Consider the following 16,473-nt stretch of genomic DNA (forward strand, 5'->3'; position numbering starts at 1 on the left):
TGAGTGAGTGAGTTTTCAAGATCACCCCATATGTGATCACAGTCGAGTATGTATATTCACTTACCATTTAGATCATAAGTAATTGTATCACAATACACACTTTGTACATCAGTATGTAAGATTGAAAGAAATTGTAGTCGAGATTGGGCTTTTTCGATTTGGAGTGTTCAGTTTTGTTATTTTAACACGAATAGGTTTGTATGACATCAGCAAGATTGTATTCTTGTACAATTAATGTACAGACTTTGAATCACACTTTCAAAAAATTGAAATAATAATGCCGTGTTTGAGTGTCTGCAGTGCTAATTTAGAAAAAATATCAGAATGTGTGTCAAGTGCTGGCTTCAAATTTGCTATGAGGACGTACCGCAGGTTAATTTCCAAGAGAACAAGAAACAATTTGTGTGTTGAAATTAAAGAAATGAATTAAATTATGCATGAAATTGTGGCAAATGTAATTACGGACTTTCAGAGAGAAACTCAACAAACAACGACAAACACATGCGTGTTCATATTTATGTACAGAACTGTTGTACCTTTGAGCATCAGTTCAAGCTAATGATATGAATTTACGCAACATTAACGCTCAGCTAAATAGCACACAACACATATTCTAATAAGTCACCATATTTAGTTAATCACAAAATTAAAAGGTCATTTGGTTACAGCCTATAAATTTATCCGAAGTTTTTGGCCCTAAGAGGTTAGACCAGTTTAATGAAGGTAAAAACTATTTTTCATTTAATTATAAATAAATGCCATTAAAATGAGCTACAGAGCCGGGAGCCACGACAATCATGTGGACATTAACAGAGCGATGGTATTGAACAATAATGTTTACGCAAGGATCTGTTGACCAGGCAATTTCTTTCAATAATCGAATATTCCTTCCTAACATAATTCTCATGTTCAGTCACATTCTCTTCGGAGGGACAAAAATAGTCAAAAACAAGTTCTTTAAATAACTTTTTTAAATAAACAATACAAAAATTTCGGACAAATCGAGTAATAATTGCCCCCTCCAGAGGTTCAAAACGTCAAACTGGGAAGTCGGTTTATATGACAGATACATCAGGCTATATACCGATTTAGACCATACTTGGAACAGTAGTTGGAAGTCATACCAAAACGACATATTCAAAATTTCAACCGTATTGGATAAGAATTGCGCCCTCTAGAAGCCCATGAAGTCTAATCGGGAGATCGGTTTATATGGCGGCTATATCAGGTTATGGACTGATTTAGACTATACTTGACAAAGTTGTTGGAAATCAAAATAAAACACTTCATTAAAAAAATTCGGCCAAATCGGATAAGACTTGCGCTCTCTAGAAGCTCAAGAATTCAAGACCCAAGATCGGTTTATATGCCAGCTAGGCCGATTAAGGCCATACATGGCACAGTTTTTGGAAAAGATGCCAAAACACTGCGTGCAAAGATCGGTTTATATGGCAGCTATGTCAAAACATGGACCGATTTGGCCCATTTACAATCCCAACCGACTTACACAAATAAGAAGTATTTGTGCAAAATTTCAAGCGGCTAGTTTTACTACTTCGAAAGTGAGCGTGTTTCGACAGACAGACGGACGGACATGGCTTGATCGATTTGAAATGTCATGACGATCAAGAATATATATACTTCAAGAATATATATATACTTTTTGATGCATATTTCGAGGTGTTACAAGCGGAATGACGAAATTAGTATATCCCCATCCTATGGTGGGGGGTATAACAAGTATTTTACATCAGCAGTCACCGTTTGTTGACAACAAAAACAAATCATTTCTTTGATTGTACATAAATACCAAATGCTTCGATTTGTATTTACGAGTAAACAGAATATACTTTTAGGAAATTTTTCAGAAGATATTATTGGATCCCCCACACCCATATATATATTTTCTAAACGTATATGTTAATTATCAGTGAGACAAATGCTCTATACATTTTATTAATGCTACGTGTTTTCTTACATTAGGTAAAGGTATCTTCAGATTAACCAAATATTTCACGCAACTTATTTTATCGTTTTTGGCCAATACATTAGAAACATTTATTTATCAAAAAGAAGTAAAAAGGCGTTAAGTTCCGCCGGGCCGCACTTTGGATACCCACCACCTCGGGTTTAAGTAAACCACTTTTTCGCCAAAATCCGGTGAAAAATGCATGGCAGCTATACCGAAATATATTCCGATTTGGACCAAATACTAAAAAGTACAAGTCGTTGTTCAATTGTGTATTATAAATTGTAGCTATATCTGAAAATAAAACGACACGGATGTCTAAAAACCTAACATAAGTCACTGTGTCAAATTTCAGTGAAATCGGATTATTAATGTTCATTTTATGGGGCCAAGACTTTAAATCAAAATATCGGTCTATATGGCAGCTATATCCAATTCTTGGCCGATTTGAGCCAAGTTTCAGAAAAATTTTGAAAAGCCTAACACAACTTACTGTGCCAAATTTCGGCGAAATCGGACAATAACAGCGGCACCAAAACCTTAAATCGAAAGATCGGTCTATATGGTAGCTATATCTTAATCTGGATCGATTTGAGCCAAATCGAAGAAGAATGTCGAAGGGCCTAACACAACTCACTGTCACAAATTTCGACGACATCGGACAATAAATGCCCTTTTATGGGTCCAAAACCTTAAATAAACCGATTTTGGATCTTGACTTCTTGAGCCACTACAGGGCGCAATTTTTATCCGATTTAGTTCAAATTTTGCACGACGTGTTTCGTCATGACTTCCAACAACTGCGCCAAGCATGGTTCAAATCGGGCCATAACCTGATAATGCTGCCATATTAACCCATCTTGAATCTTGACTTCCTTAGCCACTAGAGGACGCAATTCTTATCCTATTTGGCTGAAATTTTGCATAACGTGTTTCGTTATGACTGTCAACAACTGTGCAAAGTATGGTTCAAATCGGCCAATAACCTGATATAGCTGCCATATAAACCGATCTGGGATCTTGACTTCTTGAGCCTCTATAGGGCGCAAATATTGTCTGATTTGGGTGATTTTTGACAACGGTTTATCCCATGACCTTGAACATACGTATAAAATATGGTCTGAATCGGTCTATACCCTAATACAGCTCCCCTATAAAAGGATCTCCCTATTTTACTTTACTTTAGATCTCCCCTATTTACACCGGAAAAAGAATTCGACAAATGCGATCCACGGTGGAGGGTATATAAGATTCGGCCAGGCCGAACTTAGCACGCTTTTACTTGTTTTGGTTTGTTATTACTCACGCATGTATCCATGGGATCGTACTTCAAACAAAGTTGTTTCACTAGACCACATACATACATTTCTATAGATGTCTGATTAAATACTTCTAACTATTTAAAAACTGGTTTGGGGAAATTGTACATTTTAGATGGCTTATAGCAAAATTTCGGAGCTTTCTTTCGAGTTCAATTATTTGAGTCGCCTGCCGATGACTCATTTGCTTTGTATTGAATGAAGTAAATAATAACTTATTTTCCCCGTTTGCCTTAGTTCTTTATGCCCTAACGTTTCAAGCTTTTTTTCTCACCTCATTATTTCGCTAAACGAAGAAATTATGACCTGAAATGTGGTGAGCAAAACCCGTTTAATTGAAATCACACACTCATCTGCAACTTTCATTTTGCCATTGCAAATCAAATAGTCAAAATTGTTTATCATTTGTCATTGGCATAGTTTTTATTTAGCTGTCTTTCCATTTGGCCCCTGGCTAAGCCTTCAGCATTTGTATAAGACTTAATTCAAATTTTGTCTGTTGAATGGGGATGTAATAGAAGCGCAAGCAGTACCTCGTCATCCTGATTGCAATCAAGACTCACTTTCTCCCAATGGCTGTACTTCCGAGTAGTAATTTTTTTTGGCAATCTTTCATTTTTAATTTTAATTGAAATTTCTCAGGAGTGATGCTGTTTCCTTCACCCAAAATACAGTATCTTGTTTGCACTACTATAACTGTTACAATTTCTATTTCTACTGTTCTACGAGTATGTCTTTAAAAGCTTTAGAATTACTAGATACATAATTTATATGTCGGTTTGCTTTTGCGCAAACGAAGGCCGTTGATATTAAAAGGACCAAGTGGAAAATTGTTTAAGAACTCAAACAAGTGAGAACGCGTTAAGTTCGGACTGGACTAATATTATATACACTTCCATTTCCGTCTTCTTGTCTATCAATATTAGTTTGCCATCAAAGTACATATTGACGTTTTCAAAGAAATCAGATAGAAATCATATTAGATTTTGATATAGTCCGCACATACAATAAATATGTTCGGCCGATGGGGACTGATATTACAATATTATAGAGTTCTGTTAGCCTACATTTTCAAAATTTCAAAAAATGGGAATATCTTAAGATTTTTGAAGTTGCTGGTGAATGTTCTAAAACTCGATTAAAATTTTGGATTTAGCTCTCATATTCAAAGATCTCTCGAGTTTCTGGTCATATCTACCCCATTTCTCAAAATTTTGAGCAATGATTTTCTCTGTATTTTCTACTTTGCGTAATGAATTGGGTTGGAGTCGCAATAGTAAGCATGATTTTATTCGAAATATACTTAAATAACGCCTCTAACAAAACACGGTGATTCTCTTACACAACATCATGGGAAGGATTGGATATATTAACGCTCAATATAGTCATGCAAGTTTTTCTAATGAAAGATTTGGAAAATGTTTGGATCGAATGAGAGTCCAATTTAATGCAAACCATAAAGAAATCATTAATTTTGTCAATTCCAAATGAAAGGTACAAGACTTCCTAACACCCCTAAATATTTATTTGTTGATTTTTTTTCGTAAGATACATCGTCCAACATTAGCCCGTCCTTATTTGTTTTTAATTTAAAATTTGCTATTTTTAAAGGTAAGTAACCACATTTTTGAACTTCTTAACACGACACCCGGTATCCCACCTGTTCAAATACCAATAAAATTTTGTATTGCTCAGATCTAAAATTTAAAAGTTATGGGATTTTGATTTATATTTCCATTAGATTGCCCCTATCATATGTGCTCCAGACTAGATCATATTCTTATGTATGTAGAAACAACTTCTCACGTTGCATTCTTAATAATGTATGTGAGCTCGTTTTACATCAGATTCAGCTGCAGTTTGGTTGGTCGCGTTTTGCTGTCTAACATTTCAAATTATTATTTTAGCGACCATTAAGCATATACAGTGGTCGTATTTGAAGATTCCATAAAAACTGTACTGGTGGCCGCCGTGGCGCAGTGGTTAGCATGTCCGCCTATGACGCCGAACGCCATTTGTGAAGAATCCTGCCATTTTAAAACTTCTCTACCAAGTGGTGTTGCTATGCGGCGGCATACCTTTTGGAGGGAAGGAGGCTCCTTATCATGGAGCGTAAACTTTAATCGGACTACACCCATTGATATGAAGAGATGTATCCCCTGTTCCTTAATAGAATGTTTATGGGAAATTTAATTAGTAAAAACTGTACTACTTTATATAAACATTTTAATGGTTCGGTTCCCAGCCGAACTCATCAACGCTGCAATAAGCGGCTGCTAGCAATTAGAGAAAATGGTTATGTTTTTAAGCTTAACATAGTTTAAGCTTGTATAATTTTTTTTTTTTCAAATCTTATAGGTGTTTTAGTAGCCACAACGTAATCGTTGTTTATGTTTGCGGTAAGAAATGCTGTGTTCGCTTGCCGTAATCATTGTAATTGGTTTTTGTTTACAAAGTTTGTTCAGCCAATCGCTTTCGTGTTCCCCAAGTATCACTTTGAGGAGTAAAGCGATCGATTGGCCATTCGTAATAAATATGTTTAAAGAAAATTTATCTTTTAATTGCATACCCGTTACGAGGAAGTCATTCGTCGCTGACCAGACGACTAGGGGTCATTATCAATCACACAATGATGGTTTTGTTTTCTTCTTTGAGCGATTTTTCTTATAAAATGCGAAAATAAAATTGGCTTGCCAAAAAGATGGATAAACAAACGGAGATAATCACACGAACTTTATGGCCTTAATCATTTGCGGCCATCATGAACAGGGGCTTTTGTCTTATTTTTCACACATTGGAACAATGCTATTGAGGTCAACTTCAGGGGCGATCCCCCATAGATTTTACATAATTTCTTTACTTGTGCCTTTTGTTTTGGCCAATCAAAACATTCGTCAACAATTAAAACCAGAGTCAACTAAATGGTCAGACACACGCTCACACTGATGTGAATTTGTGTCGGATATTTTAAATATAACGTCACCCAACCTACTGCAGAATAAAGAAGAAGCAGCAGAAGATGTCGGTGATTCATGCCAAGTTCCCGGTACGCGTGCATGAGAAATCTGGCAAAAAGCAAAATAAAAGCAAACACAGCAATACAAAAAAAAGCCAAGAGAGACTGCGGCACTTGTAAACAAAAGCAATAAACCCCAAACACCCATCACTTCTCGGCTGCCTGTCTTCAAGATTGAACAGCTGTGGCTTTTTGGTTTGTGTCTTTTGGGGAGGGCGGGTGAGGGTGGACGACGATCATGGGATTGAGTGAGGGCTTAAATCTCATTTGGTCTCGTGTGAGTGTGAATAATAACCTCAAGTGACACAATCGAATATCAGTCAATCGGGAGCCACTACGAGTGTGCATGTGTGCGCTGAGAGTACCGTAAAAACGGCCGGTGTTACCGGTTTTTTGAGCTTTGGCTGTAACAAGAAGCCCAGTCTCTGTGAAGTGTTAGTCACGCATTTATACTTGTTACTCATACGACCGAGAGCTCTTACACTGAGAGTGAGAGACAACCAACGACCTGACAGTCATGTCTACGGTCAAACGGTGTGAGCATATGGCTCAGCATCTTTAGTCTGTTTTACGCGATTCATGGGTTGGGTTTGTCTAGAACGCTTGGCGGATTAAAACCACCACTAACGGTCAGCGGTAAAATTCGAACAAAGTTATTGAACACGCTTAACCGTGCTTGTAATTGTTTTTTGTTTGTGTATGCGTGTTGTCGTGTTAGCGAGTGCTTCAGTTGTGTAACAAAACGCTAAGATCATAAAATTAAACCAATGAAGAAATTGAAAATGGGGCCGCCAAAAACCCGCTCACTATTGTTAATTGGTACCGCGAGTGTGTTCCTAGCGCTGTTGTGCAACAGCAGTGTAAAGTGTTATAACTTGTCGCCCAAACCAAATGCCATCATCAACGATCCTCAGATGCCAACGTTTATGCCAAAACATGAGGCATCCTATTTTGGATTTACAGTGAATTTAAGAAAACTTGGGTGAGTCCCAGTCACATCATGGGCCAATGACGAAGTTATTACTGGTTTCTGATAAGTGTCGAGCTACAGCTGGAATTAGTCATAACAAATGTAGATATTTAACTTGAGCTTAGTCAGCAGAAAGCGTGGCTTAAGCAGCAAATGTCACAAATGGGGGATGGAATGTGGCACAATGCTTTATTCTAGGCCCTATACGCCCCATTGAATGTGTTTACGAATTAATTATAAATATGGAATAGACATCGTCCTTTTCGCAAGAGTATATAACCGGATTGCCTATAGCTCAGTTGCCTGAGGCGTAGCACTTGTTTTTTCTTGAAAGGAGCGTGTTTTGAGTATTAATCAGTGAGACGTTCATAAATATCGTTTTTAAACAGTTTTTGAATCCATAATTTAACGCTGAACAAAAGTGAATTTTCACCGTCAATCATTAAGAATGGACAAAATTTGTCACCATATTGTTTTAACGTTTTCTTGCTGCAGTATGTGACTGAATTTCACGACATTTTCGTGCTTTAGTCACTCACATATATATGTGAAAAATTATTATCTTAAGATTTTAAAGTGGCAAATGGTTTCGAGCTGCACTTTGTTTTAATTAATTAATTTAATTAATATTTTCGCAACCCAGAGCAAGCCAACAAATCAAATTTATTCTCAACAACGAAGTTTGTATATATTTTGTTGAGCGCTAAACATTACAAAATATTTGGTGGTGGGTCATAGCTTTGCTATTTAACAAACACATTTGTTGAATAGCACCAAAATTGGTATGTCGTCAATTAAAAAAAAAATTCCCTTGGCACGCAACAAATAACTCAAAAAACAAATTTGTTGAAAATACTTACAACTTTAAAGTTTTCTCTGTCAAGTACCAATGGACACACTTCAACAACTGAAATTTAATTAAATCAATGACCAAAATTCTTGAACATCAACTCTTTTCACATACAAGTAGATAGTTGAATTTTTCTTGCATTGATTTTTTGTGTGTAGGGAATTTATCATATTGTTGGCTATTAAAAAAATACCTCGTGTTTTTTATACCCTACACCACAACTGTGGAGTAGGGTATTACAACTTTGTACATTTGTTTGCAACACTGAGAAGGAGACGATCTAGACCCATTGTTAAGTACACCGATTGGCTTAGAATTACTTCCTGATTCGATTTAGCTATGTCCATCCGTCTGTCTGTCTGTCCATGTATTCTTATAATCAAGGACAGGTCGCATTTGTTGTCAGATTACCATCAAATATTGCATATGCAATTTCTTTGGCTCGAGAACAAACACTATTGATTTTGGAAAAAATCGGTCCAGATTTAGATGTAGCTCCCACATATGTCTTTTTTCCGATGTGAGCTATTATGTCTGTAGCAGCCACAGTTTTGGTCCAATGTTTACAAAACTTTGCACGAGGTGTTTGATTTGACGTTTCGATTTGTCCGCAAAATTTCTTCCAAATCGGTCTAGTTTTAAATATAGCTCCCATATATATCTTTCATCCCATCTTATTAGTAAGGCTGTAATAGCCACAATTTTAGTACGATATTTACAAAGTTTCATCATTTCATCAAAATCGGTCCACATTTATATATAGCTCCTATATATATCTTTCATCCGGTGTGAGCTATTATGTCAGTAGCAGCCGCAGTTTTGGTCCCATCTTTACAAAATTTTGCACGAGGTGTTTGATTTAACGTCTCAACTTTTTCACAAAATTTCATCAAAATAGGTTAATTTTTAGATACAGCTCCCATATATATCTTTCATCCGATATGATTTTATTCCTATCTTTACAAAATTTTGCACGAGGTGTTTGATTTAAGGTTCGTTCATTTCATAAAAATTGGTCCAGGTTAACAAATATCGAGGGGCGCCCCGGTAGCCGAGATGGTAGCGTTCTAGGATTACCAGTGGGTCGTGGGTTCGATTCCCGCCAGAAGCCTTGGTCTGTCGCTACTGTGGTATCACAACGGATTTAAATTTATCTAAGTGAGTCTGTATAGGACTGCCACTCTTACCTAATCTAACATATAGCTTCCATATACATCTTTCATCAGATATGCACTTTTATGGCAATAGTAGTCATATATTGTTGGGATTGTTATGAAATTTTACTACTCTCGCATTTGCTTAATAGTAGTAGGTAGACTCGGTGGTGTAGGGTATTATATATAATTGGCTCCGCCCGACTTTTGCCTTTCCATATAGGATGGGGGTATACTAATTTCGTCATTCTGTCTGTACCTTCTTGAAATATTCATCTAAGACCCCATTAAGAATATATATTCTTGATCGTCATAACATTTTAGGTCGAACTAGTCATGTCCGTCCGTCTGTCCTTCCGTCTCACTGTCGAATGCACGCTAACTTTCAAAGGGGTAAAGCTAGGCGCTTGAAATTTTGCAGCTCGAGCTGTTAAAGTGGTATCCTTATGAAATTTGGATTGGAGTAACGTAGTGGAATGAACTTTTATATGAGGTCATGTTTTGGGAACAATTGGCTTGTCGAAAGTCGGCAATTTGTATATCGAAAAAATCAAGCAAAAATTTTTCTCAAAATTCTTAGCAGTGAGATTTCTGAAAACCGTTTAAGTATCTTGTTGATAGGTTTTGTACTAATTTATGGCTATTAGCTTACTACTTGTGACGGCAGTTGCGATTTTATGTCAAAGTCATTAAAATCCACTTTTCTTTTTTTTTTGTAAAAACATTGGAAATAAAAATAATAAATATTTTTTTTTAGTTTTCCTAATAATGAATAAATGAAATTTCATCAAAGTTGGACAAGGGAATCGAGAGTTAAGTTAAGTTTAATTGAAAAGCTTACTGTCATACAGTTTAGAGAATTGATTAATAATTTATTTTACGTTAAAAATTTTAGTAAGAAAATGCATGAGTGTGAAAGGTGGAATGAGTTGGTCTAATTTGACCGAGGAAATCAACATCACTAGAGATGAAAGGTTTTTATTGATTGATGGAATTGCCAGACAACAGATTGGATTTGATCACGTCTATAATCATCAGTACAATAGTGCTGCTCTCCATTCTCCCGTCTGTCGGGCCTACAATTCTTAGCATGTTATTTTGTAGCCTTGAATTTAAATCTAGCATGCAATCTATTGGTGTCATCGCAAGCTGATGTGACCCCTGGCAAATGCCAACATCGCGATCCTTGCAGCCCGCCCCCAAAACGTTTAACTCAACACTCTTGCTGAGACTCTTTAAAGGGTGTTTGTTAGTTTGCTTTTCTCTTTGAAATAGAAGCAAGAAATGAAAACACATTTGTTGAAGCTGGTTAATCCAACAACAAAATCAAACCATTTTTGTGACCAAACTAAAGAAGTGCAAAAACGAATTAAATCTGCATCCTAATTTGGAATATGGAAACTTAGTTTTGCTACCACAAGCTTATCCCTTCAGTCGATGTATATCTTTTTATGTGTCAACACTGCTTTTTATTTCACAGTGATTTCATTGTTATTTTCTTCGAATTGGCTGGCTTTTTTACAGCTTCATAATGTGATGGTTCATATACATCAACAATGTTGATGACTTCGAAGCCGCTGTTGTTGTTCCCCACTTTTTTTTCCAAAGATTCTTTAAATTTTTTAAAGAAAACATGTGGTCGCTACCACCTTTCGATTATCTTGTTAAAAATTTCGGCGAATTAGCTTAAATATTTTGATGATGATTTCTTTATTTTTAGTTAACATTCCAAACAATTTTTATTTTGCGTTTATTTTAATTTTTTCTCTACTTGTTTTATGATTTCACCATAATATTGTCCAGATTAAGATAAATAACAGTTTGCTTAAGGTAATAAAATATATCTTTTGCTCTCTCTTCTACTTAATTTACTTTTTTTTGGAATTTTTCGACAAAAAATCTGGAAAAGATTGCAATTTCCTGAAAGCTAAAATTCAGATTAAACATTTAAAAGCATGCTATTGCAATCTATTTTGTTGATACACTCTAAACTATTTTCACAATGATAATAATAGGCACGAAGATGCCGGTGAAATTAGTTTGTCCCTAAATTTACCAATAATGCATGGATCTTATAAAACAAAAATGTTTGACTTCCAACAGATGAACAAAATCATGTGTAGTACGGAAGAAGTGTAATTTGTCACAGAAAGAATGTCTGTCATTACACAAAAATTAATGCATTGGGAAAAGCACAGCTAATAAGCAGGGTTGTCGAGCTTGGTTAATGTGGTAATTGTATCACAATTCTTAGCATTTATTAATACGATTCGCTATTAATACGATTCAAATACAACATACCAACGCACGGGCCTTGAAGCCATCACACCTAATATGGTTGAAAAGTCTTCTAACCAAGGACGAAACGCATCCCATAGTGGTTGGTGAGTGTTGCTATCTTTGGTTTTCCTTTTCCATTTTGCATATCCGAACATTGAGCTCGTCTCGAAAGAGAAACAAACATAAATACTTCGTTCGAAAACTGCCTTGGCCAAAATTCCAAAAAAAAAATAAATAAATAAGTCTAAAATCGCCTGAGGTCAGAAGGCCACACCACATTTCACATCTATTCTAAATTGAAACAAAAAGCTGTTGATCTAAGCTGCAAAGAAAACTGTAAAAATTTGCTTAGAAAAAATGCAAAAATTCAAAAGTTGTGAAGTTTGAATTTTTTTTTAATGTGTCACTGAGCCACAATTCACAATTTCCTATGAGAGCCAAAGTTGCTCAATATTGAATGATAGACTAAGATCCTGGAGCACTTTAAATCAGCTTTAAAAAACGTTTTTTCGGGTTCTTAAATGTTTTTATTTTTATTTTGCATTCAGAAAAAGTCACAGTTTGGTTCGGTTTATGGGCTGGTGGTATCATTGGAACGTACTTCTTCAAAGATGATGCGAATCATAACGTAACTGTGAATGGTGGGCGCTGTCGTGAGATGATATCCAATTTTTTTTTTATCCAATATGCAAAAGTTTGACTTGGTTTGTAAGTCTGTAATATTTAAGTTAAAGTGTGATTTGTTAAAAGCTAAAGGAAAGTTTTTCAAAAAAAAAAAAAAAAAAAAAAAACAAACAAAATCCAGAAAACTGTATGAAATCTTAATTTGAATCGATAGTACGGTTCATATAATTTCATGGAAATGTAGACCGTGATAGCGCCTAAAATTGTCCATCCGCTTAGTCTAATTTTGACATACTCTTTCCAACATTTCGTCCGGTATTTCACAAATAAATGCTTCAATTTTGTCTTTCAATCCCTCAATTGAAGCGGGCATATCTGTATAGACATGAGTTTTACCATTGCCCCATAATTCCATGAAATAATCTTCAAACATGAAATTATATGGACCGTGCTATCGATTCAAATAAAGATTTCATGCAGTTGGTTTTTTTGGTGTGTTTTTTTTTTATTGGAAAACTTTTCTATAGTTCTTAAAAAATCAAACTTTAATTAAAGTATTTCAGTCTTACAAACCAAGTATTTTATATTATTTTTAGATACTTTTGTCTAGAGATCCAATTTTAATGAAATGCAAATTGACAAAATATTGAATTGAGCTTGGAGAAAAAATTTTGTTCAAAAAAATTTTTTTTTTTTTGAAATTTCATTAAAATATTGCTTTTGAAAGAAATTTAATGCAATATTTTCTTTAGAATTTTGTTTGAAATACTGACTTTGAAAGAATTTTGTTTGAAATACTGACTTTGGAAGAATTTTTATCGAAAATTTTTCTAAGGAAAATATATTTTTTTAAATGAAATGTTGTTTTTAAATTGTCATTGAAATTTGGTTGGTAAGAAAAATGTTATTGAAATTTTGCCAGCAGAGTTTGATTGTCATTGATATGCATCCGTCGGAGAATATTGGCGTAATTCTGTTTGAGTCTAAAATCCTTTGGGTGACAAAGAGTTTTGACTCCCAGGCCCTGATGATGTTGTATTACAAACAGTGTCCGACAGACTAACACAGGCGAAGGCATTTCCTTTTATTCGTTAGTCACCCTTTATACTGAAGATTCTAGATAGGTTGATAGAAACATATCTTAGGGCAAAGATCCCTAGAGATTGCTTGTCTAGGCAACAGCATGCATATTGTGAGGGCAAGGCCATTGAAACAGCCTTTCACGACCAAGTAGTCTACATAAAAGGTTCCTTCACTGTCAAGGAATATACAAATGAAAAATTTGCCAGCAAACATTCCATTAAAGAACAGGGGCAAACTTCTCACATATTAATGAGTGCTGTCCGATCCAAGTTTATGCTCAACAATAAAGGGCCTCCTTTTTATAGCCGGGTCCGAACGGCATGCTGCTGTGCGCAACCTCTTTGAGGAGACATTTTTACATGACTGCCGTACCATTTTTTTTCAAATGGTTCCTCAAAAATGTCGCCAGCATTAGGAGAGGATAACCACCACCGAACATCTTTTCTGATGTTCTCGCCAGAATTCGAAGGAGGCGTTCAGCGTCATAGGAATATAGCTCATCAAGGAATATAGAATGGTAGCGTTTCTGGAATATACAATGCTAGCATTTCTGGACATTGAGGGTGCTTTCAATAATGAAAAACCGATGTCAATAATGAATGAGCTGAAGATTCTAGGCATCAATACTACCGCAAGAAAGTTTATTATTGACTTACTTACTAAAAGATCCATTACGGCAGGCTTAGGATATGAAAATCTGAAAAGATGGGATCAGCGGAGGTGTACTGTGTCTACTACTCTGGAATATTGCAATATATTATTGTTTCTGGAAGAAAAAGATGTAGATGTGGACACGTATGCTCAGCACTGTTAGAGATATACTTCCGGAAGTTGTAAGTCTGACAGCGAAGCGGTCTTTCGAACGTGGTCTAGGCGTACATAGTAGTTCTTCTCAGCAGGTGATACAAGTTATCTACAGTGGCACCAGTCTCCTGTTACCTACAGTGGCAACTGATCCTTGGGAGGAGAGAATGTTCCATTTACTGAGACCTGGGTGTTTTGCAGGACAAGAAATTGAACTTCAAATCAAACATTTTGGAAAGTGCTAAAAGGACAACTCTTGCTCTATACACCTGCAAGTAAGAAACTGTGCTTCGTCATGGCTTCGTCGGTGGCTCTCATATAGACCGATCTCAGAATGAAAATTTTTCAGCCATAAATCTCGTATTTATTCCCCGGTTTTGCTGAAATGAACTACAGTGAGCTATGTTAAATCTTGTTTGGATATATTTAGATCAGTGCAACTGGCCAAAAATCTGATATAGCTCTCATATTAACTAAACTCTAGATTTCACAAATTTTTAAATGAGAATTTTTTATGGGTATCAACATGCAGTTCCAATACCTCCAGTTCTTTAAACTAATCTTAGCTAAGGAATGCCACTTATAATCTTTGAAGCTGATTATTATACCCCATCACCGAAGGATGGGATATATTCATGTTGTCATTCCGTTTGCAACACATCGAAATATCCATTTGAGTCTCTATAAAGTGAATATGTATATTCTTGATTCTAGCCATGTCCGTCCGTCTATATGTTGAAATCGCGCTACAGTCTATAAAATTAGACAAATTGAGCGGAAACCTTGCACAAATTCTCTGTTTATGAACAAACAGGCTAAGTTCGTAGATGGCTATATCGAACTATATCTTAATATAAAGCCCCCATAACGACCGATCTGCCGGTTTAATGTCCTGCACATTAAAGCCACATTTATTATCCGATTTCGCTGAAATTTTAGGCGGTGGGTTGTGTTGGGCTTCTCAACATTCTAATCTCATACGGCCAAGATCGGTCTAGATTTGGATGTAAATTTTGCAAATTTTGCCCATGAACATTCCACTAAGAAACAGGGACAAACTTCTCACATATCAATGAGTGCAGTCCGATTCAAGTTTAAGCCTCCTTCTTATAGCCGAGTCCGCACGGCGTGCCGCAGTGCGACACCTCTTGGAGAGAAGTTTTACATGGCATTGTACCTCACAAATGTTGCCAGCATTAGGAGGGGAAAAGCACCGCTGAAATTTTTTTTCTGATGGTCTCGCCAGGATACGAACCCTGGCTTTCAGCGTCAAAGACGGACATGCTAACCTCTGCGCTACGGTGGCCTCCCTAGATTTGGATGTAGCTGCTATATATAACGATCTCCCGATCTAAGGTTTTAGACCCATAAAAGGTGAATTAATTAACCAATTTCACTGAAATTTAGCACGATGAGTTCTGTAAGGGCTTACGACATTAGTTTCAAGATCGGGCTATATTTGGATATAGCTGTTATGTATGCCGATCTCCCGATTGAAGTTCTTCGGACCATTAAAGCACGTCTATTACTCTATTTCGCCGAAATTTGATATTGTGGGCTGATCAAAATGGCCGAGATCGGTCTCTACTTAGATATAGCTGCGATATAGACCAATCTTGCGATTTAAGGTCTTGGCCCTATATAAGGCGCTCTTCGACATACTCGCCCTACATGGTTCAGATCGGTCTATATAAGCTGCTTTATACATATAGCGATCTCCCAATAAAAGTTCTCATACCCATAAAAGTTGAATTTTTTAACCGATGAATTTGGTACAAAGAGTTGTGTTAGGCCCTTACATCGCTTTCCTGCATATGGTGGAGATCGGACTATATTCAGATATAGCTACTATTGGTTCATAAACGATCCATTTTTCATCGTACTATTACGAAATGTGGTTAATATATATAAACATAAAAAATCGAGGTGATGGGCATCCAAAGTTCGACCCGTCCGAACTAAATGCCTTTTTTCCTTGTTTTTTATTTCCAAAAGTCAAGTTGTGCCCTTAACTCAACAATGAAGCTTCTTTAAGGCATAACTATAATATATATAGTAAAGTATTTCTAATATACTGCCCCGAATTTTTGGAGTTAAGAAAAATGATATTCTTACGGATATTTGTAATGTGGCAGAAAATGTTTTCAATATGCGAAAAATCTCGGTTTCCAACTCTGTATTGCCTGTATATTTCAGATATACTTAGGATGTCTCTTCCCTGTTTTGGTGTATCAATTACAAAAGTCCCCATTGAAAAAAAGTTCGAAATAGATATTAAGATCAGTTTAAAATATGTATACTGTCACAAGTGTGATTGGAAATAGAACCGCGCGAACACATAGCTTCCCAAACCACTAATACGCATTCATGTGATTATGGCTAGCGAAATGCTATATTGATCATC

The 16,473-nt window shown here is 36.0% G+C and overlaps 1 protein-coding gene across 2 annotated transcripts in view; it reads left to right on the forward strand.

Moving 5' to 3' along the window:
* LOC106091014 (integrin alpha-PS3) overlaps positions 1-16,473 on the forward strand; it is a 71,282-nt gene that overhangs the window by 45,128 nt on the left and 9,681 nt on the right. The window contains exon 1 of one of the 2 annotated variants that reach the window (XM_013257404.2): positions 6,732-7,286. The exons of the other annotated variant lie outside the window; for it this stretch is intronic. Within the exon in view, the coding sequence (XP_013112858.2) occupies positions 7,072-7,286 (215 nt within the window). The 5' untranslated portion in view covers positions 6,732-7,071. Of the gene's footprint in view, positions 1-6,731; positions 7,287-16,473 lie in introns of those variants that run through there. 2 annotated transcript variants of the gene reach the window in all.

The sequence above is a fragment of the Stomoxys calcitrans genome, chromosome 5 (genome assembly GCF_963082655.1).
Source record: "Stomoxys calcitrans chromosome 5, idStoCalc2.1, whole genome shotgun sequence".
Taxonomy (NCBI): domain Eukaryota; kingdom Metazoa; phylum Arthropoda; class Insecta; order Diptera; family Muscidae; genus Stomoxys; species Stomoxys calcitrans.